This window comes from Betta splendens, chromosome 4, assembly GCF_900634795.4.
Source record: "Betta splendens chromosome 4, fBetSpl5.4, whole genome shotgun sequence".
Classification (NCBI taxonomy): Eukaryota; Metazoa; Chordata; class Actinopteri; order Anabantiformes; family Osphronemidae; genus Betta; species Betta splendens.
Genome location: NC_040884.2, coordinates 7,894,853 through 7,920,301, shown reverse-complemented (window position 1 = coordinate 7,920,301; position 25,449 = coordinate 7,894,853). Strand labels below are relative to the sequence as shown.

At 40.8% G+C, this 25,449-nt stretch overlaps 3 protein-coding genes and 1 pseudogene across 6 annotated transcripts; 2 read left to right on the top strand and 2 right to left on the bottom strand.

Annotated features, from left to right (window-relative positions):
• Window positions 1–1,863: 1,863 nt before the first annotated feature.
• On the bottom strand, window positions 1,864–7,520 carry LOC114854798 (DNA methyltransferase 1-associated protein 1-like; annotated as a pseudogene).
• A 151-nt stretch (window positions 7,521–7,671) lies between these two features.
• LOC114854449 (DNA methyltransferase 1-associated protein 1-like) lies at window positions 7,672–11,868 on the bottom strand. 2 transcript variants are annotated; one of them, XM_055508063.1, is made up of 11 exons: window positions 11,384–11,868; window positions 11,111–11,202; window positions 10,491–10,686; window positions 10,187–10,345; window positions 9,908–10,075; window positions 9,581–9,766; window positions 9,218–9,289; window positions 8,708–8,780; window positions 8,212–8,373; window positions 8,021–8,118; window positions 7,672–7,795 (listed from the first exon to the last, which is right to left on the bottom strand). In XM_055508063.1, exons 1-11 carry the CDS (start codon window positions 11,477–11,479, stop codon window positions 7,736–7,738), a joined length of 1,362 nt encoding a protein of 453 aa, XP_055364038.1. In that variant the 5' UTR covers window positions 11,480–11,868; the 3' UTR covers window positions 7,672–7,735. The 2 variants fall into 2 exon arrangements, with proteins under 2 accessions (XP_055364038.1, XP_029004695.1); XM_029148862.3 differs by having other exon boundaries at window positions 8,021–8,373; window positions 11,384–11,866.
• A 313-nt stretch (window positions 11,869–12,181) lies between these two features.
• hnrnpm (heterogeneous nuclear ribonucleoprotein M) lies at window positions 12,182–18,823 on the top strand. Of its 3 annotated transcripts, none has more exons than XM_055508061.1 (15): window positions 12,182–12,467; window positions 13,077–13,258; window positions 14,686–15,409; window positions 15,576–15,669; window positions 15,743–15,988; window positions 16,088–16,241; window positions 16,337–16,386; window positions 16,471–16,528; window positions 16,749–16,871; window positions 16,956–17,003; window positions 17,217–17,285; window positions 17,383–17,484; window positions 17,610–18,172; window positions 18,262–18,313; window positions 18,407–18,823. In XM_055508061.1, the coding sequence occupies exons 4-15, from the start codon at window positions 15,604–15,606 to the stop codon at window positions 18,568–18,570; spliced, it is 1,695 nt and encodes a 564-aa protein (XP_055364036.1). In that variant the 5' UTR covers window positions 12,182–12,467; window positions 13,077–13,258; window positions 14,686–15,409; window positions 15,576–15,603; the 3' UTR covers window positions 18,571–18,823. The 3 variants fall into 3 exon arrangements, with proteins under 3 accessions (XP_055364036.1, XP_055364035.1, XP_055364037.1); XM_055508060.1 differs by having other exon boundaries at window positions 17,217–17,291; XM_055508062.1 differs by lacking the exon at window positions 17,383–17,484.
• A 97-nt stretch (window positions 18,824–18,920) lies between these two features.
• timm44 (translocase of inner mitochondrial membrane 44 homolog (yeast)) lies at window positions 18,921–23,840 on the top strand. The gene is made up of 13 exons (XM_029148864.3): window positions 18,921–19,093; window positions 19,519–19,623; window positions 19,811–20,023; window positions 20,127–20,207; window positions 20,318–20,467; window positions 20,671–20,807; window positions 21,051–21,136; window positions 21,644–21,736; window positions 21,901–22,025; window positions 22,182–22,232; window positions 22,391–22,480; window positions 22,758–22,868; window positions 23,218–23,840. The coding sequence occupies exons 1-13, from the start codon at window positions 19,064–19,066 to the stop codon at window positions 23,335–23,337; spliced, it is 1,392 nt and encodes a 463-aa protein (XP_029004697.1). The 5' UTR covers window positions 18,921–19,063; the 3' UTR covers window positions 23,338–23,840.
• Window positions 23,841–25,449: the final 1,609 nt, after the last annotated feature.

The following is a 25,449-nucleotide window of genomic DNA, read 5'->3' as shown; positions in this document are numbered from 1 at the left end:
ACTTCTACTGTCCAGCCCCGCGGGCGCTTATCATTTTCCAACCCGCAGTTTCAACTTCTCTCCTCTTTGTTGCAGCGCAGCGTCCCAACGGGTGCAGGTGAATTTGATGGGGGAGCAATGATTAAAAGTTTTCTCCACCAAGGTGACCTCAATAGCGTGGGAGGTGAAAGTCAAAGCCAGAGACATGGAGATGAGTGAGGTGCACGGAGGTGAAGGGCAGAAATCCTGCCTGAGCCAGGAAAGCAGGATCCCGTCTTCACGCGCTACTCCTCTGGCCTGTAATCAGTGATTGTATGTGACATGATGGGTATGAAGCACAGTAAAAACCACAGAAAGGAAGCAGCCACAATCTAATCATTGTCACATCAGCGACTACCTCAGGGTGTGATGTGCTCCAACAAGGCTCGATCACATGTGCTATTACCTGCCTCTGTCTGCCTCCTGTCCCTCTGTACACATCTTTCCTCTTAACTGTGTCTTCAATCACCACCAGCACCAGCTTCGCCCGCCGGTGCAGCCCAGCGACCCCTCGACAGTGACGTATGTCTGCGATTAGCCCGGATACAGTTCAATTATGACAAACAGCCAATGCACCTCTTAGGCCGTGATTAAAGCCTCAACCTGGCCTTGATAAAGAGATCCCATCTCAAAGCCATCACAAGCACATTATAAGACACTCTGCTGTGCTGTTCTGCTTCATGCTTTTCACATCAGCGTTGCAGAACGTACACTGTAGCCCAGACGGAACCCGCGGCAGACGGGGCCAGATAGGAGCTGCCGGGGTCTTTATCATTCACACATGGCTGCCGATGCGTCCCTGCCTGCCTATTTTCAATTTGGACTAGTATTTATTAATAACCTCCCCTTTTTTGAAGGCCTATCCCACAAAATGCCTAGCGTATAACTTAAGATGAGCTCCGACACTGAGGAAAGAGAAAAGCCCTAGTTTTGATAAATGATGAAAAGAAGATATCATAGGAGCATCAAAGGCGAGAGGGGAAGAGTGCAGAGCATTAATCCAACACCAGGGTGGGAGAGAGGGAGCGAGAATGAGAGACAGGCAAAGAGAGAGAGAGAGAGAGAGAGAGGGGAGGAAGAAAAAGAAAGATAGCCCTTCGACTGTGTTCTGTCAAGGGAGAAATTACACATTTACGGACGTTTTTTCAAGCAACGACGGGTTCCATAGATCAAACCACTGGACTTATGAGCCAATTTTCAATATGAAATATAGACATAGAAAATTCATTTTAACCATGTTTATGTGTCTTCTCTCCGTCTCGATTTTACTCCTGTAATCTTAGTTCTTATTACAGCCATGAATGAACAGGCTTCGATTAGGATGATGTGAGGTTGCACCTAAGACCAGTTGATATTGACATCTCTGCAGGTGAACATACACAAAGACACAAAACACATTCACTGACTTTTGACAGGTTTTGAAAAGAAACCAAAAAGAAAAATCTCACATTGCAATAATTTGGACTAAAAATCAGTCTATGTAGATTTACAAGTACACACATTATGGCCAGATCACGCTACTTCCCTGTTCTGGGCAATCACAAAATTTGCATAGAAATTAATGTCTAAGTAGGCTAACTGACAAAATTGACATACAATTAGCAATATTACGAGGAGGGAAGTTAATGAAGTTTCAGTTGCTGTGCCAACCTAACAATGATCACTGCTTAATTATCATATTAATGAAGTCATTACTTGTCACTTAACTAGACGACAGGTGAGGTACGAGTGTCATGATCCTACAACTTTTCAGGCAAATATGTATTCAACACTAATTACCCTATGTTGAGATCCCTCCTGAGAGTGACGGCTGCTTGAAAGGGAAATCACTGCAAAAACATGTAGTGAGTAAAAAAAGCAATGAGGTTTATTGAACCATTGACCGAAGCATCCTCAAGGTCTTTTGAGGACAAACAACACAAATCAGCCCTACAAGTCCAACACAAAACAGCAGCGGATGGAAGCAGCACCCGTTTCGACCTAGTGGGGAGGCACTGGTACCACAGGCTAAAGCGAAGACATTTCCAGTAAACACTATGACATGATTAGGCTGTGAAAAAACCTCAGATGCGGTCAAATGAACAGTGCAGCTGGAGGTCTTTCCACTCCCACATTCTCTTCTTTCATTCCAATTCATTTCAATTACCCAGGCATTCCCACCATCTTCCCCATGTCTCGATTAGCTCAGCCTGGCAATTTACAGTTGATCTTGCCTCATCTAAGGCAGAGCAATGGTGGAGGCAGGGAGACGAGCAGTAATGGAATGAAATGTCACCCAGTTATTGGCTTTGTCACAAAGATGCTGGCTAGGTCAGACAGGGAGGGGCTGGAGAAGTCTCATTAGTAGGTGGCGGTCTGTGTGTGTGTGTGTGTAAGGTCAGTGGTGCATCTATGTAAATGAACAACTGAGATGATGTCCACCTCCTGTGTCCGTCTTGACCAAGAATAAACATGGCGGCGCCTTCATTGTATTCAGAGTAACTAACATCCTTCTCTATGTATCATCTTATCTTGGCGTCCTTATCAAGGCTTCTTCACCTTTTTCACTGAAGAAGAGCTCGATGCCGATTTTCTTCGTTTGCGGTGCTCCTACAACATCAATGATCTGTTCCTTGGCTTCCACCTTTATGTCGTCTGTGTTGGGCCAGGACTGAGCTTGACAGTGTGATGCTGTTGGTGGCGTTGAGTTCACCACCCAGTGATGCAGCAGTGAGTCCGGTTCCTGTAGTTCCTCCACACCCACCTCCAGTGCCAGCCTTCAGTAGTGCCTCGTAGCGGTGACATCATAGGTCACTACGCAGCTCATTGAACATCTGTACAACTTCTTCAGTCTCTTCAATCTCTTCTTCTGGACTACTGAGCTTGGAAGTTTCATCTGAGTCACAAACACAAAAAAATGCAAAAATGTGATTTAAGGTGCCAGGGATATTAAAATAAACAGCTTCACCTCTGGGCTTTAATTCGTATGAAATGCACTTCAGCCAGATCAAAATGTCTTTATCCACCGAACTCTGTCTGACAGATTAGCTACAGGGGCACTACACTTCTTTAGCCATGCTAATGCATTTTCCATGGAGAGCGGCAGCTCCTCATCAGTCTTGAAGATGAATAAGAGCCCCCTTGCTACATCTTAGAGATATTAGCTACTCAGTAATACAATTAATCAACACAGTGCTAATGAGAGACAGTCGGCTCACGTCAGACGCTCCGGTTTCTCACATACATCAACTGCACGGTCAAGCTACGCTAAAATTCACTCAAATATTAATTTTTTGTAGTTTTAATGTGTCAGTGTGATCTAGCTGTACTCACCCTCTGACTGCGCAGTGTGACTCCCGCTGATTTGAAGTCAGGGAATTTGATGCCTGCAGTCTCTGGAACAGCCTGGGAAAAAAATGTCTTGTAAAATATGACAAATGACACCTGTTTTCACAGGGTTTCATCAGTTACATGACATACGGCTGTTCCATCAAAATAATATAAAATGATGATCAGAAAATATGAAGACAGTTGAATTTTAACTGAGTGCATTAGAATATTGTACCTAAGTATTACAGATCAGAACGTAGCAATAATAAAAGAATTCAAGCTCCTTAAAAAATGTTTTAATTTGGTAAAGAGTATTCCTCAAGTACAAAAGCTTCATTTATAGCCTTTTGTATCATACAACATACCGGTTTTTCTGTTTCTCTTTTTTGTGGGAGCTTTTTCTTGGAAACTCTCTTTTCAGCTCGTCGTAGCTCTGTGGTTGTATCAGCTGCCTTAATGAGTTTCTGAAGATCCTGGGCCTTCTTCTCCCGCTCTTTTTTTCTGTTCTCTATCTTTCTTAACTCCTGAATAAGATATTCCTCTTCTGCCACCTGCAGGAAAAACAAGGAAAGTGAAATTACTGCTTTTAACATACTGACAAAGGTCAAATAACATTTTATATATTTTTTTAATTATTATCAATTAATTAATCAATTAATAATATATATTTTTAAATGTTTATATTTTATTACACACAATTCATTTTATTATTAATTATAGCAACAACAACCGCATTATCATACTTATTATTTCAGACAGGAAAAGTTTAATCTAAAATATATTGAAACAATATTTCAAAAATGTGTTTTATAAAAAGATTACTAACTTGCTCAGGTGTTCGATTAAAGAGTTTCTCTAGTTGCTCTTTGTGCCGTCTTTCATGACCAGCATCAAAGATGTATATCTCGGGCTCTGTCCCTGTAGCTGCACGAACTTTTGTCAGTTTACCACATATACTGTAATACCTTTCTTTCAGGTCTTCCACAGAACGTTTCTGAAAAACACCATTGGAATACGCTAGAGAAAAATATTTGCTTTAAATAAATAGATATATAAATATATCTTAATTGAGTACTGCAGCAGAGTGAGGGACGGAATAATTACTCTGCATTGTTGGTGGTCATAACGATCATGAACCACAATTAACAATTAACAACTAAAAAAAGACAAAGATAATTGTAAAGCAAGATGAAATCTGAAAAATAAATATTGTTTACATTTAAAGAAGTAAATGAAAATTTAATGAAAATTAAAACTGTCCTTCATATTTTAATTGACTGATTAGAATTAGAGGGGGAATACATTTTATTTTGTTGAAGCGGGCTCTCTTGGTTGTTGGTGTTTCTATGGACTTCTTTTTTTCTAAAAGAGGTAATACTCAAATATTGGAGGAGATAAAAATAAAATAAAAAACATATAAATATCAATATAGCTTGACTTACTTTGATGCACTTCCAATTCTCCACTATCCTTAAAGTAAAGTAACACTTGAGTATATGCATTTGAAGACTTTGCACATATAAATAATTTGCGTCGTTCTCTCACCTTGTCTGAATTGATGAGGTCTTTCTTACTGATGGGAACATCGTTTTCCCTTCACCCAGCTCCAGAATGTCCCTGACATCTGCACCAGTAGCCATGGCTTACTACGCGATCAGTTAACGAGTGCCACAACGTATTAATTAAAGGTGAATACAGGTCGTTAGTTCGTTCAGAGGACCTCAAGACAATGTTGCATTGCTGCCACCTACAGGACTCAATTTTTCAAAACCTCTTCCTCAGACCTGACGTTCATCAGAAAGAAAAACATGTCGTCTGTCAACACCTCTACTGGTCAAAATATCACTTAAATGATAATTTGGTTCTCTGAGAAACAGCAATTATTAAATGAAATTGTGCACTTCACCAAACAAGACATTAGTTGTAACAACCTTCTCCTGATCCATTGTTTTTAACAAAATCTTTGTCCTCCTCCCCTTCAAATATAATTTCTTTGCCAGAATGTGCCTGAACCTGAAGGCAGGTCCAGTAAATCCACTAACGCAAAGTTTTCCTCTTACTATTTCCTTCTATCCCTTAAATTTCTCCACTTTTGTAATAGTTATTTATCAACAAAGTTTAAATTCTATCCTTAATTTAAGCAAATGGCCCCCTAAAGCAAAGCACAGAGCCAAAATGTCTGAATCCACCAGCTTAAATAGTTGATGACCTGATGGGAACGACTCAAAGGCTATGTGAAACATGGAACAGCCCAACCAGAACACGAACAGGGGATGTCACACTTAGATCTTTTTTTTCTATAAGTTCATTCATCATGAAAGGCTTTCGTTGCAGCTGACCTGAAATCGGCTGAAATAGTCAGTCAGAACAACGACATCTGCTGGTTATCTATGAGAACTGCAACTGCAACTGACCATCAAACCCGTGAGGGTTCACTGTCACAGTTCATGTTTTATTGTCAAATAAAAGAGATTTAATCAGCGTTGTGTAATTATGTTTCTCTGAGGAAGCAGAGGAACCATTTGTCTTAATATGGCAAATGTGTTTGTCATTTTCTTAAATGATAATCAATTTGTATTTGGAAATTGTTTCCTTAGAACATGGCTTTAAGTCACAAACACACAGAGACAGTGGTGTTGTCAACTAAAATTTCAAACTTAAAAACTTGTTTTTAAGTAGTGCTGTTTAATTTTGTAAAATCTACATGCTTTATTAACACATATACTACCTACTAATGCATTAAATCCCCATATATTATTCTGGTGCAGTAGCTCAGGTGCCTTTGATTGTTATCTCATTTTCATATATCACTCCAGTCCCATAAGATTAGGCAGTGTTATCAAGTACAGAAGGGGAACTCAACTTGGACAGTTGTTATGAGAGAATCATTTTACCTTTAATAAAATGGGAGGAAGTGGGGATGGAAAGAGACATGAGGCCCGGAGTGGTAGGCAGACACAAAGTGCTTGTAAATGTCTGGCAAAGCAGGCATCGGATCTATGGAGGGTCAGGTGGGCCACCAATAAGCAGTGGGAGGGTGTGTTTCCCCCAGCCGTGCACCAGGGACCAGCAGAGATGTGGCGGCGGACGTGCTGGAACTCTTAGGCCCAGCATTACAGCAGAAATGTGTTTCTGCATGCACTTGTGCTGATCAGCCTCACCCAGGCTGGATAATATGCAGCATGGGCAGACCACAGGTCGCCCCGGGTCATGAAACGGCCTCCTCCGTGTCAGAGCCTGACTTGATTTCCCTTGATGTAAAATGCTTTTCCCTGTTTTGATCGGGCTCCCTGTCAATTTCTATTCAGTTTTCTGTCTGCAAGCATTTGACAAAGACCAGACCATCAGACAAATCAGCAGGTTTATGGGTGTATGGAAATAAATCTCAGATTCACTGGCATGCTCAGTCAAGACTCTGCAGGTTAAGCTCGGCACATTCTGTGCAAAATCCAATGCATTTTCCCTCCTCACCACACCCTTAATTTCTAAATCTAATCCTCTGTCCACCCCCGACACCATCAGTAAGCCCACCTTAATTGCAAGGAGCAGCTACTTTGAGGCTTCTCTAAATATGGCAAATGAGCAGCCCGCTCACCAGAAGAATAACATCAAATATCATAGAGTGTGGTGAGAAGTGCCAGATCAACAAGTGTCAATTCATTTCAATTGGAATGAAGCCTGGCAATTTACAGTTGATCTTGCCTCATCTAAGGCAGAGCAATGGTGGAGGTAGGGAGACGAGCAGTAATTGAATGAAATGTCACGGAGTTATTGGCTTTGTCACAAAGATGCTGGCTAGGTCAGACAGGGAGGGGCTGGAGAAGTCTCATTAGTAGGTGGCGGTCTGTGTGTGTTTGTGTGTGTGTGTGTGTGTAAGGTCAGTGGTGCATCTATGTAAATGAACAACTGAGATGATGTCCACCTCCTGTGTCCATCTTGTCCAAGAATAAACATGCGGGCGCCTTCATTGTGTTCAGAGCAACTAACATCCTTCTCTATTGTAATGGAAATTTATTCTATGTGAATGTGTTTTCTATTGTAGTACAACTTTAAATTATCTATATAATTCAATGAGTATTGTTATTTGTTCAATGTGTTATGAAGCATTGCATTCGTTATAAAATGATCAAATGTATGAACACCCTGTTCTGTCTATGTCACAACTGTCACTGAGCTGTGAATGACCATGAAACTGTTTAGGCGGATAAGAAGTCACATCTTGACTCCCTAGACACAATAGAGATATTAAGGGAGGCACAGAGAGTGAGAGATTTCAAAATACACTGTCGCAGGGCAACTGCACTGTTTGTGTACTTCTCTTCTTGCAAGAACAAATCACAGAAAGACAACTTTGGCGCTTTTATTGATTTTTGCCTCTACACTATATATCAGCTTCTTCTTGTCCTCATCAAGGCTTCTTTACCTTTTTCACCGAAGAGGAGCTCGATGCTGACTCTCTCCGTTTGCGCTACAATATCAAACAAAAAAAAAAAAAGTTAAAAAGGGATTTCTGACAATTTCTGTAATGTCAGTGTGATGTTAGGTGAATGGCCAATTACAAATACACCTCAGGGAATGTGGTCATACAAAGTCACACTATTAATGTTTAATAAATTTAATGAATTCACAACTAGCAGAAAATAGAGCATTCTCTCAACTACTGATAATTGGAGTGTATACTGTGCAGACTTACTGAGTTAGGGGTAAGGGGTGCTCCTACAACATCAATGATCTGTTCCTTGGCTTCCACCTTGATGTCATCTGTGTTGGGCCAAGACAGAGCTTCACCCCCTGGGGTTGACAGTGTAATGCTGTTGGTGGCGTTGAGTTCACCACCCAGTGATGCAGCAGTGAGTCCGGTCCCTATAGTTCCTCCACACCCACCTCCAGTGCCAGCCTTCAGTAGTGCCTCGTAGCGGTGACGTAACATCTGTTGCTCGTATTCACAATTGCTGTGGGCTTGCTTAAGCTCATACAGCAGCACCAGGTCACTACGCAGCTCATTGAACATCTGTACAATCTCTTCAGTGGGCATTGGGTTAAGGTCTACAAAAAAAAAATAACGTAAGGATGATTGAAAGTTAAATTTGAATTAAACCACCACGCATCTGGTATACAACTTGGAGATTATCATGATGACTTGAGCATGTTGGTGTAAAAAGTGACTCGTACAATTTGCTAAATATTTTTTGTACAGAGCTTTTAGGTTAATGTTATATACAGCTCAGAGCGTTTTTTGGAAACTTAGATTAAAAGTTTAGCAGATACAGTCAGGACCCTTGATGCTGTTAACATTAATGAGAAGAGAAACTGTGTTCCATTTTTGTTTTTATCAAAATGCAAAACTTAAAAATGTTGGACTGCAGATGTTCCCACTCACCCACTCCTTGCTCTATCAGGATCTGCTCAATAGCCTTGATCTTCTTCTGGCCTACTGAGCTTGGAAGTTTCATCTGAGTCACAAACACACAAAAATGCAAAAATGTGATTTAAGGTGCCAGGGATATTAAAATAAACAGCTTCACCTCTGGGCTTTAATTCGTATGAAATGCACTTCAGCCAGATCAAAATGTCTTTATCCACCGAACTCTGTCTGACAGATTAGCTACAGGGGCACTACACTTCTTTAGCCATGCTAATGCATTTTCCATGGAGAGCGGCAGCTCCTCATCAGTCTTGAAGATGAATAAGAGCCCCCTTGCTACATCTTAGAGATATTAGCTACTCAGTAATACAATTAATCAACACAGTGCTAATGAGAGACAGTCGGCTCACGTCAGACGCTCCGGTTTCTCACATACATCAACTGCACGGTCAAGCTACGCTAAAATTCACTCAAATATTATTTTTTTGTAGTTTTAATGTGTCAGTGTGATCTAGCTGTACTCACCCTCTGACTGCGCAGTGTGACTCCCGCTGATTTGAAGTCAGGGAATTTGATGCCTGCAGTCTCTGGAACAGCCTGGGAAAAAAATGTCTTGTAAAATATGACAAATGACACCTGTTTTCACAGGGTTTCATCAGTTTCTTTCACACACGGCTGTTCCATCAAAATAATATAAAATGATGATCAGAAAATATGAAGACAGTTGAATTTTAACTGAGTGCATTAGAATATTGTACCTAAGTATTACAGATCATTACGTAGCAATAATAAAAGAATTCAAGCTCCTTAAAAAATGTTTTAATTTGGTAAAGAGTATTCCTCAAGTACAAAAGCTTCATTTATAGCCTTTTGTATCATACAACATACCGGTTTTTCTGTTTCTCTTTTTTGTGGGAGCTTTTTCTTGGAAACTCTCTTTTCAGCTCGTCGTAGCTCTGTGGTTGTATCAGCTGCCTTAATGAGTTTCTGAAGATCCTGGGCCTTCTTCTCCCGCTCTTTTTTTCTGTTCTCTATCTTTCTTAACTCCTGAATAAGATATTCCTCTTCTGCCACCTACAGAAAAAAAGAGCGAAGAAATTACAGCATTTAAAAATTCTGCAAAATAAAAAAATAGTAATTTGATAAATACAAATTATTTATATTATAAATAATAAACTATATTTAAAAAACGTGTTTTATAAAAAGATTACGAACTTGCTCAGGTGTTCGATTAAAGAGTTTCTCTAGTTGCTCTTTGCGCCGTCTTTCATGACCAGCATCAAAGATGTAAATCTTGGGCTCTGTCCCTGTAGCTGCACGAACTTTTGTCAGTTTACCACATATACTGTAATACCTTTCTTTCAGGTCTTCCACAGAACGTTTCTAAAAAACACAATTGGGAGACGATACAGAAAAATATTTGCTTTAAATGTACAGGATTTTGCAATATATCCTAATTAAGTGCTGTAGCAAAATGAGTAACTGAATAATTACTCTGTATTGTTGATGGTCATAACGATCATGAACAACAATAAACCGCAGGTCAAAGCGTTTGCACAAGTCAAATAAGTGGTCTGTTTCAGCTTTAGTCCAGCCATCGTCATGAAGGTGAACTTGATACTCCTGCTCCGAGTACACGGGTACCTGCACGGTCTAAAGGGCAGAAAAACAAACACATATATAATTGTAAATCAAGAAGAATAAAGAAAAGGAGTGTTTACACCTAAAGACGTAATGAAAAAAGTTGTGCATCATATTTTAATTGACTGATTGAAATTAAAGGGAAAGTTATCCTTACTTTGTTGAAGCGGGCAAAAGGGTAGTCTTTGCCCTCCTCTGCCACACGTCTCCAATGGTGGAATATAGCGCCATCTCTGCGAGCTGGATTCGTAAAGGGCATCCACTTCCAAGGACGTACTTTTTTACAGCCAAGTTTTGCTTTAACCGTTCGGTAGCCCTGAGTCGTGTCACTTGGCAGGAGAGGGGGTGCGTCTCTGTAGTTTAACAGGAAAAAGTCTTTACTGTAACAAAATCAGATATACCTAAAACATGTCAAATCTGCTTCATCTCTTTTGCCAGTTTTACTGGGACAATTTGCAGACACAGGTAAGTGGTAAAATACCATATAAACAATGCGTAAAATAAGAGAGACCATTTTTTACAATATGTGTACAATAGAATAGACAAGCTTTCCCTTTGCTGAAACATTCCATTTCTAGCCAGCTGTTGTGGTACCTTTGGGTTTCAACACTATAAAATCATAGTTGTCGTGTTGCTGTTACATTTTAAATCATAATAAAGAAACTAAATATACACATTTAAACCATGTAATTAAATGTATTTATAGATTAAGTAATGGTTCTATGACGCAGAGTGAATGTACTGTTTCAGGACATGACTCCAAAACAAAACCCATACTTCTTATCTGAATAGAGCAGAGCATAGACCTCTCTGTGCATTCCCTCTGGTCTCTTGAAGGTCAGCGTTTCTGTGGACTTCTTGTTTTTTTTCTGAAACAGGTAAAAGAGGGAGTCATTTCTTAAAGGAAAAAAAATCTAACAGAAAATTATAGATACTAATATGCCTCAAGATGCTGTTAAACACAAATTCTCTACTATTTCTAAAGTAAAGTAGCACTTGAGGATATGCATTTGAAGACTCTGTACATATAAATAATTTACGTTGTCTCACCTTGTCTGAATTGATGAGGTCTTTCTTACTGATGGGACCATCGTTTTCCCCTCCACCCAGCTCCAGAATGTCCCTGACATCTGCACCAGTAGCCATGGCTTACTACGCGTTTAGTTAACGAGTGCCACAACGTATTAATTAAAGGTGAATACGATTCGTTCATTCACAGGACCGGACAGGAAGAGTGATGCGGCGCCGTTACTATCCAAGGATTCCGCTTCCAGCTAGCTTAAAAGCTATTGCTAACGTTACCATTGCTAAGGAACGTAACTTTTTCACAAAACAGCATAAAATAGCAAATTTATATAATCCGCGGACTTGTGTTGCCGCTGAAGTATCTACCATGCGCGAACGATACAAATTTAACCTCAATTCTTAAAAAAATATTACGCTATGGTTAAGGCTGTTGTTGGTGATGGATAGTAGTAAGCTAGCAATCGGTACAGACTGTCTATCCACTTCCACTTCCGCTGACGTCTTCTTCTTCGTCGTGGTTACGGCGGCCGGCAACCTTAACGGTGCATTACCGCCCCTAGCGCAATCCTCTGACTCAAGTCCTATTAATAAATGTTAGACAAAAGGGCTTCAAAAATATTTTAATTCTAGGTCGGATTAATCTGACAAAAAAAATAAAGCGATAACATCCATCAACCAGAAAGATTCTGATTCATCCTTCTGATTCATCCGTCTGTGTACGCTCCAGCGCAGTAGGTGGCGGTAATGCACCGTTGTGTTAACTGCTATTCATCAATACAAATCACGAAGAAGTAGTTTAAAAGTTCCCAGCATGCTTTGGTCAGTTAGAGACTTTTCTCGTCGCCATTTTCTGTCGCAGAAGTGGTCTCCTGAATCGCTCAGCTACTTCTTTTTATCTTGTGCCTCGGTGCCGTTTGAAAACTAAATCAAATTACATACTTGCGTAAGACGCTAAACTACTTCAGAAGATGTCTACCGAGCAGACCGAAAGCGCCGCCGAAAATGTAGGCCAGCAGCAGGCGCCTCAGCAGCAGCAGGCGCCTCAGCAGCAAGCGCCTCAGCAGCAGGCGCCACCGCCGCAGCAGCAGCCCCAGCAGCCGCAGCAAGGGTATGGCTTCTTTGTTGGCTTCTGCTAACATATGTAGCTAGTCGCGATCGTGTAGATCTACAACGAAATGAAATCGATATGTCGTGTGATATTTGAGCAGTATTAAATAGGTAAAAATGGCATGTGGTGTAGTTGTACGTTAGCGGGCCTTGTCTACAGGTAGTTGCTATAAGCCTTTGTCTACGGGTTAATGGCGTGTTTGAGGCCCGTCTATTTCCAGAAAGAATGTATTTCACCATTGCTTCAATTCGACTAATCTTTGATGCACTCGCATTGTTTTTATTCTTCCACGCGCAGCTATGCTGGAAAATAAACCAATTGTCTATTTGATTAGCGTGTACGTAGGTTATACCGTTAATCTGTTTCCTATGAGCGGCCTCGCCATGCGGCCTAGGCGCAGTTGTCTGGACTTGAGGCCGTTACACTTTATTCATTAAACTTCTTTCAATTTCCGGCAGTATTTCGTATTAACCAGGTGGTCGAAAAGCTGTTAATATCTATGAAAACGATTATTTTTGCTGAATTAGGTTGTCATGGTGTGCTAATTTTAGCTTTGTCCTTAACTTTAACCCAGGCATTACAGTTTGCATTTTATTTCATTTTGCACAGAGAACTGAATGGAAAAGCCAAGCATGAGCCAAATTCAAGCCGGAAGGAGAGGCCCCAGAAGCGAGGTGGAGGTGGGCGCTACGAGCCCTATGGAAATGCAAACAAAAGATACCGCGTCTTTGTCAGCAACATCCCGTATGATGTGAAGTGGCAGGCCCTAAAAGACCTGATGAAAGACAAAGGTAAGGTACTCGGATAAGCTTCCAAGCTCAGCTTTGGATCTAACTAAGATCCTGGGTGACTTTCTTTGACCACTGCAGCCTTTAAAAGCTTTGGGCGATTTTTGCAGGAATAGCAGTGGTACAACGTTGCTCGCGATCTCATGGGAATCAGGGCTTTGGATGAGGTCCCTCTTATTTGTCTGTCAACTGAAGAGTTGCTGCAGACTTGCTCTAGTGCAGTAGAATCGTGTGTTGCATTCAACATTTTTCTACAGAGGTTTTTGTGAAGTTTGAACGTTTTGATGTGTAAAGTTGGTAACACCAATGTGAATATCCAGTGTTTTGGGATCATCAGTGGCATAATGAGACGTACCTCTAAGAAATGAAACCTGTACTTTTGCTATAACTGAATTTTGTTTAGTCACAGGGAATGACTTGCTCTCATGCAACATGTGATTAATGGGGAAAAACTTGAACATTCAAGCTTCATTTGTAAATTGGTCAGCATTTTTGAAAAATATCAGATTAGGATATTTGCGATGCAGATATTGTATAAAGCATTATCTCATTGCCTTTTATGGGTTTTTATGTGCTGCTAGTCATGTGAAAATAGTTGTTTAGTTATGGGATATTCGAAAGCTTTTCTGACTGGAGTTAAATTGCATTTTCTTTTTTAGGTGTGACCTTGACAAGCAAATGTTTTCTCAGCAGATCTCCATGTTGTGCCAGAAACGGCGATGCGTTGGGGATTTCTTTGGGGTACAGGTCTACAAAATGAAGCAACTTCTTACGCACTGTCCTTGTCTCCAAATGTTTGGTCACTGATGTCCATTAATTGAACAGATGTGATCTGAAATGAAAGCGTGGCTGGTCGACACTGAATCAAAATTCTGACTCTACATTCATGTTTGTAGTTAGAGAGGTTTCTGTCCCCTTAGAGTTTTTGTTAGGGTCAGTTTTCTAGTTGTAGGTCTCCGCTAAGGCTTGGCTGATGGGAAAATGTGTTGAATCATTAACCTGAGGTTTAAATGGTGACATTAGACAAAGTATGAAAAGTTTGCAATGAAATGGGCTGAGGCACTCAACAGGGTTTGCCAACTTTTGAAATAATTTTGGTTAATTATGGTCATGAAGATGGTGGTGTTCACTGCATTATACCCTTCTAGGAATTCTGATGGCCATTTAACAGTTGTTGTCATCAGTCTATTGCTTTTGGTGCTTCAGGAGAAATCTAACAAGGACAGGCTAAGAGGTCTTTGAGACATAAGCTTGCTTTTTGTAGACCTGTACCATATTGTGCTGCTGCGGAGGTGCTGGGGGAAGGCTCAGGACCTGGCTCAGGAGAGTTCAGTCGCTGGCCACCCTACTTGTGTTTCTGCTCTAAACCCCCATTGTTCTCTCGGCTTCTCTCCCCTTGGTGTGTGTCGTCTCTGGAATCTGATTTGTAGTGGGTGAGGTAACGTACGTGGAACACTTAATGGACGCAGAAGGCAAATCGAGGGTAAGTGCAAATACATACAAATAAAAATATGAATAAACCTAGACAAAGCTGTTTGTGTCAGCTTTGGTTTCTTTTTTTTCCTTGTTGGGAATTGTTCAGAAAACTGGCGGAGTGTGAAATGGTGACATGTCAGGCATGTTATGGTGTCGCCTGTGGCAATGACTCGAAGCGCCCTGGAGGGTTGATTCTCTTTTATAAAAGGACAGCTTCTTTGTAGCCAATCCTTTGGGATTGCTGTAGCTGATAATGTCCTTTTTGGTTGCTGGAATTCCTCCTAGTCTGCAAAAGGTTGTTACAAGGCTGTTTTAGAAGGTTGTTAAATGTAACTTATCTTGAACTGTTTTACTGGAAGTCACCTCCAATATCTTAGTGGGGAATCCTATTTCACTGTGGATTTTCTTCCCTTTTGGATGTTGGAAAATTAGTGTTCATATTCACCACTTGCCTGGATTGTGTTAATGATGGAAAAAATGTGAGTTGTTAATGTAATTTTATTTGGAAGAACAGAGCTGTGGCCAAGGATGTAGGTTTGTGTGAATTCTTGAATGTGCATGAGAATTTTTTATGTATTCATTGTGTCTTCATCTGTTCAAATTATTGCTGTTACTAATTTTGACTTTTCTCCAATTTTGGTGCGGCCTCTTCTGATGATTTCTTTCAAAGGGTTGTGCGTAAGTATTGTCGATTTATTCCCATTTACAGTTGTTTCAATGAACAAACCCTATCAGGTTGACATAATAAATGACATTATAGGTGTGTTAACTGGTGTAACTCATGCTTGTGGTTTGTAGGCACTGTAATGGATTTAACTAGGCAATATGTGTGTATGTATGTCAGTGTTGTTGAGTTCAGGACTGAAGAGCTAATGAAGAAAGCTGTTGAGAAGGTCAACAAGCACAACCTCAATGGACGACCTCTGAAAGTAAAAGAGGTAGGCAACAGCAGCAGTAGAGTTGTGGCAAAAGGTGTGGAACTCTCTAATATTGTGATGTTTCTTTTGCTAGGACCCTGATGGTGTGATTGCTCAAAGGGAAATCAATAAATCACAAGGTGGAGGCCCTCCAGGTGGACATGGTGGAATGGGGGGAATGGGTGGAATGGATCGCATGAACATGGATCGAATGGGTCCTGGACCAAATGGCTCCATGGTCAACATTCCACCAAGCCTGATGAACAACCCCAACATCCCTAATGAGATCATCCATGGTCTCCAGGCTGGCAGGATTGGCAGCACTGTGTTTGTGGCTAATGTAATGCTTTGTTTACAGAGATATAATTGATAAATTTATGTTAATAATCCAGACACAAATGGCATTCTTCAAGTTTTTTTTTTGTATTTGTTTTTATAGCTTGACTACAAAGTGGGCTGGAAGAAGCTGAAAGAGGTTTTTTGTATGGCTGGTATGGTGGTGAGGGCTGACATTCTTGAGGACAAGGATGGGAAAAGTAGAGGCATGGGCACAGTGACATTTGATATGCCCATTGAAGCAGTCCAAGCTGTCTGTATCCTTTTAAAGCATTGTGACTAAACCTTGAATAAGGAGTTAATTGAGTGTAATTATGTTCATGATTTATTACTTTCCTTAATGGCTTTGCAGCTATGTTCAATGGACAGCTGTTATTCAACAGGGTCATGCATGTTAAACTGGTATGTTGCCTATACCGCTCTCTATTGGATCTCTGAATGATCTGAGAACACTGTCTAAATGTGTTGTTGTTGTTGTTCCTTTAGGATGAGAAGTCCCTGCCCAAAGATTTTGGTCCTCCTGAGAGAGCTAATACTCTTCCCCGTAAGTGTACACTTTTTTATGGTAGCAACTAGTACACAAAGGGACACCAGTCAACCTATTTGGGGCAGTAGATTATTACAACCAATCTTAGTACAGGTGGTAACAACCATGGTTAGTATGGTAACATACCTATTACGCAAAGCTTTAGTTTGACACGATTGGATTTGTTCATATACAAAACTGTAATTAAATATTATTTCTATTCACCTGATTGTCCCAGGCGGCCTGAGTGGTGTTGGTTTGGGCCTGGGGCCTGGTGGCCAGCCCATCGATGCTACCCAACTTAACAGAGGTGGTGGTGGTGGTGGTGGTTGTGGAGGCATGGGCAATATGGGCCCAGGAGGTAAGGACATTTATTTATTTATTCATTCATTCAAATAATTGAATATAAACTACAAAATGCTCTGCTTTTCACTGTCTTTTGTAGGAATGGATGGAATGGGCTTTGGCAACATGGGAGGTCGCATGGGGGGAGGTACGTACACAAACCGTGACTATTATACCTGTCCCATCTGCTGTTGAAGCATACACTTCGCTCTAAATGATCACAGTGTATGTACAGCAGCCCAACAGGAGATTTGGCATTAGAGAACTATGAATTTGAATAGACAAATGATTTACATACCTAACATGTCTGTAGATTTCCTGTTATTAATGTTGATGTTAAACTTGTTTCTCCTGTGTTTAGGAATGGACAACTTTGGAGGATTGAACAATATGGATCGATTTGGTTCTTCAGGAATGGGCAGAATGAATGGTAAGGGTGAGTTTTTGAGATGAGTATCCAAAGCAAACGTGAATCGCTTTCACGTTTTGCCTGATGTTTCTAATGGTTTAATTTCTTGCATTGTTAGAGATGGACCGGGGGATTGGTGGTGCTTTTGACAGGGAGTTTGGGCGAAATGAAATGGGAATGTCTCGTAATAATTTTGGAGACTCGTTTGAAAGAGGAATGGGTTAGTATTTCAGGTTTACTTAGTGTAACGTTCTCTAGGCCCAGACAGGTGACTGGCCTTTTTTGTTGTTTGTTTATTTAATTCTTTTCTTTTTTTTTTTTTTTTTTTTTTTTTTTTTTTTACAGGAGGTTCCCTGGGCATGGATCGTATGAGCTCTGGCATGGACCGCCTAGGAACTGGCATGGACCGCATGACTGGAATGGACCGCCTGGGCATGGACAGGATGGACCGTGGCTCCGACCTGGACAGAATGGGGTCCGGCTTCGACCGAATGGGCTCAGGGATGGACCGGCTGGGACCCAGTATGGACCGGCTAGGACCTGGCCTGGACCGCATGAGCTCCAACATGGATCGCCTTGGACCAACTGGGTTTGACCGCTTAGGCCCGTCTGGTTTGGATCGCATGGGTTCTGGCATGGACTTTGGGTCCCAAATGAATATGGATCGCATGGGCAACACCAGCCTTGACAGAATGGGCAGCAGCTTTGACCGTTTCCCTTCTGGAAGCCTCGACCGCATGAGCTCTGGCATGGACCGGATGGGATCTGGAGGTGTAGGTGGCCAGTTTGATCGCTCTGGTGATTTGGATCGTGGTTTTGGTGGCAATTCCTTTGGAGGAACTGGAACCGGTGGGCCTGGAACTGGAGGAAGCAATGTCAGGAAGGGTTGCCAGATCTTTGTAAGAAATGTAAGTGTTTGTTCATTAAAAATGGATTTACTTTATTTTTACCTTCTCACCTTCAATTTCATTAATTCCGAATGGCTTTTTTTTTGCAGCTGCCCTTTGACTTCACCTGGAAGATGTTAAAGGATACCTTTAACACATGTGGTAAGAATAGCTTACAAATATGTCGAGAAAGTGTCTAAAGTATAGTATAAGAACTGACTAATGACAATGGTGCTCTTTGTTGTCTCCATACAGGCATGGTCCAATATGCCGATATAAAAATGGAGAATGGGAAGTCCAAGGGCTGTGGAGTAGTCCGCTTCGACAGCCCTGAAACAGCTGAGCGTGCCTGCCGAACCATGAATGGCTATCGGCTGAATGGAAGAGAGATCGATGTTAGGATTGATCGTAATGCATGAGTTATCTTATAGCTTATAGTCAGCAATGTGCTTCTCTGTATCATCTGAATCACTCATCAGCATATTAGACTCAGTTTGTTATCTGTGATGGTGAAAATGTTTTTAGTTAGAAATTTGTAACAATGAAACTGTTTTAGTTTCCAAGTTTTTTTTTTTATTTTAGAGACCAAACTTTTAATTTTTTTTCCTCCTTACCGTTCACCTGTCATTGCCTTTGTTGTTTTGATAAATAAACCTTGATATTTGAAACGTGTCTTTTGTGTCATTGCCTCTTAATGTTTAGGATGCAACATTCATATTTCTGCGTGGCAATGGTTTTAAGTGAAGACTGTTGTTTGTCCTTTGTTAAACAAGATGCATTTAGTCAGATAAGGATTTTCAATAAATAGATGTTTGCTCGGTGTTGTGGATTTAAGCACACGACATCGGAAGACCCTCCCTCCGTAGCCAAGAGGGTCACCACCGGAAGAAGGTCACAGGCACTACATTCAAGATGGCGGCCCCCTTGTTTCAGTGTTATCAGGTGAGCGCTTTGCACGTTTTGTTCCGCAGCTTCACGCTTACAGCGTCTTTAGAAAAGTAAATTGAGGGATTAACGTTTGTTTTTCTACGAGTGTGTTCCACAACATTTACTAGATTTAATTTCCTTCAGCGTCTGCTAGCTTCCTGTTAGCTTGCTAACTTAGCTATCATCTAAGAGAAGCAGCCGGTGTTTGGACTTTGAATTTAATTTTAAAGTTTAGCTTTTAACAAGGCAGAAGTACAACTTGGGTGCTTTAGCGCTTCTAATAAATAGGTTATTTTTGTATCAACAATGAACACTAGAACAAGTGTGCGACGCTTATCCAACACCACAGTTAAAGAGACTTTTCATTTTATTCCAACGTTTTATGTACAATTAATTGAGCAGACATGTGGTTTGAGCCTGCCTGTTGCACCTGTTTCCAGGCATATCTAAGAAGGGTCTGTTTAGCATTCCCTTCGTCTTTCCTGCTGCTTCACAACAGACCCAACGTCCGCAGGATACGTGGGTTCGTCTCAAGCTCCCATCGGGTACAAACACATCACACATGCTGTTAGCGCCACGTGGTTATGCTAAAGCTGTACCTTTTTATTTGGTCCAGTTAACACCGATTGACTATGAATAGACACACTGTAGAGATGTGAGTGGTGAATCAAAATAACAAAGTGTAGTGTGTCGAGTCCAGCTCGGGGTTCATATTTGTTTCTCCTGTTTCAGATTTACTATGTGCCCCGGTCACCCTCTCTGCAGGTAAGGTACATGTCAGGGGAAAAGGGTGGCGGCAGGAAAGGTTTCCTGGGGGAGTTTCTGGACAGCCTGAAGCAAGAACTTAACAAGAACAAGGAAATGAAAGAAAGTATCAAGAAGTTTCGTGAAGAGGCCAAAAAACTGGAGGAGTCAGACGCATTGAAACACGCTCGAAGGAAATATGTCAGTATACATCAATCACCTTTACTGTCAGTGTTATTATTTTCATAACATGGAACAGAAATCCTGATTTAACACCTTATTAGATTGTCTGTTTCTGTCCCAGAAAACTATTGAGTCTGAAACAGTGAGAACATCTGAGGTCCTAAAGAAAACAATAGGTAATATCTCAGAGACAGTAAAAGAGGTAGGTGTAATTCAAACCACATAAAGGTCATACGTAATCAAATGTTTGGGTCGTTCAGTTAATAAATTAATTTCTTTTTGTAAATTGTCTGTGTGTGTGTGTGTGGTAAGGGGATAGAAGAGGTCAGCCGAACCGATATTGGGAAGAAAATCAAAGAGGGAATGGAGGAAGCGGCCAAAACAGCCAAGACTTCTGCAGAAAGTGTCTCTAAGAGTGGGGAGAAGCTGGGGAAGACTGGCGCGTTCAGGGCAATATCTCAGGTATAGTAGTTATTGAGCGGGTACAAATATGTTTCATTCATTAGAAAGCATACCCCCCAAGTGTTAATACAGACATGTAAATACATTTTCCTTTTTTTACGCTACACAGGTCTCCTTGTAAAGCTATATATATTGAATACATACTGGAATATATTGTAATAATAAAATAATTTTCTTTTTTTTATATATATATCCAACATTAGGGCATGGAGAGTGTGAAAAAAGAGATTGGTGACCTTGGTCACATGGGCCCTTATCGACCTCCTGCCAAACTTAGAAAGAGGAGTGAGTTTTCCTCCAAGGGGGCCGGTGAGGAGAACAAGGTCTTTGAAGCCAACAAGTATGTTATTGTCCTCGTTATTTAACCTCACCTTAAATTACCTTAACTGACTAATCACAGTTATCCAGCCAGAAACCAAGAGAACCTCTAATTTGTTAATGTTATGTTTACGTTAGTCTGTTGTGAATCTGAGACATCATACTGCAGCCATTGTTTTAGTCCCAGGCCATGGTAGTAGTGTTAATGCTTATGCTTTTTATTGTTGTGATTGTGATTTTTGAAGCTACATTTTGTTCTTTTCAGAGAAGCCATGGGTGTGGTGCTCCACAAAGACTCAAAATGGTACCAACAGTGGAAGGACTTTAAAGATAATAACGTTGTCTTCAACAGTAAGAAATACGTGATGTCTTGCTGTCTAGCCTGGAGACTGTGCTTTTTAAAATCTTTTTTAGATTCTTTTTAAATTATCATGTTTGTTTAGTGGATATTAGGTACATTGGTTTGGGGAATATTTAATTTTATTTTTTGGAAACAAAAACAGTGCAGAGTTAAGATTTGATTGTATTCCTATTCTTGTTATTGTTGCAGCACAAGCACTTTTAGTCACTAGGAACGGGGAGACGATTTATTGTGGTCTGTGTTGAACAGTGCGAAATGTACAACATTCAAAAAACATGTATTTGAAAGCATTTGCTGATTTGAGGTCATTATTATTGTTGTGTGTGTGTGCGCGTGTGTGTGTGTGTGTGTGTGTGTGTGTGTGTGTGTGTGTGTGTGTGTGTGTGTGTGTGTGTGTGTGTGTGTGTGTGTGTGTGTGTGTGTGTGTGTGTGTGTGTGTGTGTGTGTGTGCTTGAGATAGTTTCTGTTTCAAATCTGACATTCTTTATTTTCCGTAGGGTTTTTTGAGATGAAGATGAAATATGATGAGAGTGACAACGCCTTCATCAGAGCGTCCCGTGCTGTCACTGATAGGATGACTGACATCATAGGTGAGAAAGTTTGGGTTTGACAGTCTCTAATAAACACATTGAAAAGTTGGTCCAGCAGTACTTATGAAAGCAGAGAAGTGTTATGTTTATTGCCATATTTTTTGTAGCATTAAGCTATGTATATTTAATATTTCAAACCTGTTATTACTTTCGCCCATGCTTAGGTGGGCTGTTTTCTAAGACAGAGATGTCTGAGGTGCTAACAGAAATTCTGAAGGTGGATCCATCCTTTGACAAAGATTCCTTCCTCAAACAGTGTAAACAAGATATCATTCCCAATATACTGGAGGTAAGTTGGACTGGAATCAACGGTCAAACCAGATAATAGTAAGTATATTATATACTGATGTGATGCTACTGATATGATTTAGTAATATAAAACAGATTGACCTTTAAAACTACGTGACTAGGATTTGTCTTCTCCGTTTATTCTGTCACCCTGCAGGCAATGATCAGGGGAGAGCTGGACGTACTGAAGGACTGGTGTTATGAAGCGGTCAGTTCTCACTCACCAACTGTGTTTTGATTAAATGTTTCTTTAACATTGACCTGTAGACAGTGGTTGGACTAAGGTGATATTACAACGAACTGTCTTTAAACTGTAGTTTTTCACAAAATGTTTGTTACTTCATTTCCTTTTTTGGCATCTTGTAGACATACAGCCAGCTCGCACACCCAATTCAGCAAGCCAAGGCCATGGGACTCAAGTTTCACTCTAAGATCCTGGACATAGACAATATTGATGTAAGTTCTTCCAGAAAACATTCCACTGTGACACTTATTTGCACTCCACAGTAAAGGGTGAATCCCTAAACAATGGACCACAAAATTACCAAAAGGTGAGAGTGAGGAGGATTAGCTATAGGTTTCATTGCAAGAGAGACCAGTAGTGGAGGTGAAGTACCCTTTAGTAAAAGTACCAACATCAAAGCCATGATTAGCTAAGTTCATAAGTGAATGGCATCTAAAGTTGTTATTTTAGATGGCCCATATTTTTCAGTATGTGTTTCTGCGTCTCTAGCTGGCGATGGGGAAGATGATGGACCAGGGTCCAGTGCTGATTATCACCTTCCAGGCTCAGTTAGTTATGGTGATTAGAAACACCAATGGAGATGTTGTCGAGGGAGACCCTGTAAGTAAACCACACACCAACAACCACACACCACAGGAAAAAGATTTGATGTGGTCGGATCAGTTTGGGATCAAAGTAGATCATGCTTGGGTATTCACTTAGTTTTAATCTTTTGAGTACATCCAACTAATATTAATGAGACCATTGGGCCACTTGGATTCTTATTTTGTTCAACAACTAAAGGTTTGAGATGTAAATTGGCTGTTTTTTCCAGTTTTGTGAAAGTATCCCCTCAGCTCAATGACTGGCTATGCAGAAAGTTTTTTTTGACTTATCAGAAACAAAAAGTAGATGTTTTGTTACCCTAAAATAACAAATCAAGAACTACCGTCTGTTTTACTTCTTTCAGGACAAAGTGCTCAGGATGATGTACGTGTGGGCTCTGTGTCGAGATCAGGAGGAGCTTAATCCAAATGCTGCCTGGAGACTACTTGACATCTCTGCCTCTAGCACCGAACAGATCCTATAAGACTCTTTGATGTTCACAAAACACACTCATCCAAGGGCAGAACATAATGGACCTGAGCTGGTCCTGGAGCTTATTGGGAAATAAAGGGGAAGAAAGCAATGAGGAACTGAAGGACAGACACATGGGGACATGCCCGCTGTTCATCACAGCAACCTGAACGCGTCACGGGGGTTGGGGTTTTCGGGAGATTCTTGATGCAATTTCTCCATTTGACACTAGAGGGTGGTAGAGTTTCACCAACTGTCTGTTTGTGTGCTGTGTGGTTTTTCGAGTTGTCAAGTAGCTGTTATTGGCTTGAAGGGATAAACAAGATGAACCTGGGTTTTCTCTCCTTTCTCTGTTTACTCATTTCCTCATAACTTCTCTTCCCCTCTGAAGAGGGTGTTGTGGCCAGTGGCTGCTGGTCTTTGTATGTATAATAATTATCCAATGTAATTGTTAAACTGAGAAAAGTTTATATTTATTATGAAAAAATAAAATTGCCCTTGTTTTTCACACCAGCAGATATTTTTGGAAATAAATTTTTATCAAGAAATATTTTTGCTAGAAAAGCCTGCTTCAGATAAAATTCTTTCTGAACATTAAGATTAAGGTTGGGGAAAATTGCTGCTTTCCAGTTAAGTTTCCACAGCAGAGCAGAAGCTCCTAGTAAAATTCGCTTTAATCTGGTCTTATTTTAGTGAGCTGTACATGAAATCTCAAACCTGGTTAAAACAACAAGGTTAGGTCTGTAGCTTTAAATGTATTATTTAATATAAATTCACCATTGTAGGACTTCAGCTTTTGATTTGCCATCGTGTATAGTTCTTTTCAGGGTTAAAACAGAATTTTGTCTGGTGGAGGATCATGTAATGAGCCACTGCTACTTGAAGTTGAATTGTTGTCCTTGAAGAAAATATTTGATGGCAGCATAACCTGCTGTGTCCTACTTTAACCATTAATTTACATTAAAACAAGGACAGGTCCATTTCATACTGATTTAGTGGTGTCCAGCCTGCTCCTGTCAGACTGAATGGCATTGACTCCAACTTCTTCTGCACAGCTACGCTTTTCTTTTGTGCATCCGCCTCTCTCCGTTTGTGCAACATGCAGAAGAAGGGGTGTGGCGCCAGTCGGGATGTTCAACAGTGCTGCGTGCTTTTGGACCGGGATGCCATCACACCAGCTCTGGTGAGAAAGAGGATTATCAGCAAACCTGCACGTTGTGCATTGCTGCACGTGTCTTGTATTTGTCCCTGTAGGTGTAAACCAGCAGCTTTACGTTTCCAGCACTGAACCCGGGTGATGGATCCTCCTGCTGAGCTGTGCTGAGGTTGCAGCTCCCCAGAGTGGTGCCCGTAGCTCAGGATGCAGCGCTGCAACTCACACATGTGAGAGTTCACATCTAGAGAATGTAGAAGACTGGTTTCGTTTGTGAGTTTGCATCATCTTTCACAGAGCAGGAATTGAACAGATTACCTGCATGTCCCAATAGCTGCTGTTTTAACATTGCTCCATTTCACTTATCTGGTTCATAAGGAAGGAAGAGGACGGACAGAAAATATACATGCAGCACATATGCACAACCAGCTGTCCCTCAGTTCATGTGTCATGTGGCGTCGTGTGTGATTTTAGTCACACAGAAAACGCACGTCACTGTCAGAAGAGCGGTGAAGGTAACAGTAGCACATATAAATAAATGTGGTGCCAGGTCTCCAGGAAGCGGAGAAGTGTCACACAGGCTCTATCACTCGATGGGTGACTGCTGACATCACGCGATGACCTGAGATCTGCTGTGGCAGCGCTGGCAGAACTACCAGCCTCCTGACGGCTGCTCAAAAAGAAGTGAAGCCAGTAGACACACGCTGAAAAGTGCTCAACGTGGAAGGAAAATCAAATCGAAATAAAATATGTTTATATTATAATTGATAGAGAATCAACCTTAACAGTAGAATATATTAAAACAATTATTTAGAAAACAAACAAAGCAAAAAACTGAAATCAAGTGAGTATTAATTGAGTCGCTGGAACTATGATGTCATCACCAACCGTGGTTTTGTTTTCCTTACACTTATGAGGTCACGGCTGTATTATTCCTTGCTGCGAAGACTGACTATTCATCTTTATTTCTCA

Bases quoted from the DNA above. Each gene is read 5' to 3' on its own strand.
- hnrnpm (XM_055508060.1), top strand. From the start codon at position 15,604: ATGAAGAAAGCTGTTGAGAAGGTCAACAAGCACAACCTCAATGGACGA. The intron at 15,670-15,742 runs GTAGGCAACAGC...TTCTTTTGCTAG, and splicing joins GACCTCTGAAAGTAAAAGAG to GACCCTGATGGTGTGATTGC. The intron at 16,529-16,748 runs GTAAGTGTACAC...TGATTGTCCCAG, and splicing joins GAGAGCTAATACTCTTCCCC to GCGGCCTGAGTGGTGTTGGT.
- LOC114854449 (XM_029148862.3), bottom strand. From the start codon at position 11,479: ATGGCTACTGGTGCAGATGTCAGGGACATTCTGGAGCTGGGTGGAGGG. The intron at 10,346-10,490 runs GTAAGGATAACT...TCTGCCCTTTAG, and splicing joins CTTTTGCCCGCTTCAACAAA to ACCGTGCAGGTACCCGTGTA. The intron at 7,796-8,020 runs GTAAGTCTGCAC...TTGATATTGTAG, and splicing joins CACCCCTTACCCCTAACTCA to CGCAAACGGAGAGAGTCAGC.
- timm44 (XM_029148864.3), top strand. From the start codon at position 19,064: ATGGCGGCCCCCTTGTTTCAGTGTTATCAG. The intron at 19,094-19,518 runs GTGAGCGCTTTG...ACCTGTTTCCAG, and splicing joins CCTTGTTTCAGTGTTATCAG to GCATATCTAAGAAGGGTCTG. The intron at 20,024-20,126 runs GTCAGTATACAT...TTTCTGTCCCAG, and splicing joins AACACGCTCGAAGGAAATAT to AAAACTATTGAGTCTGAAAC.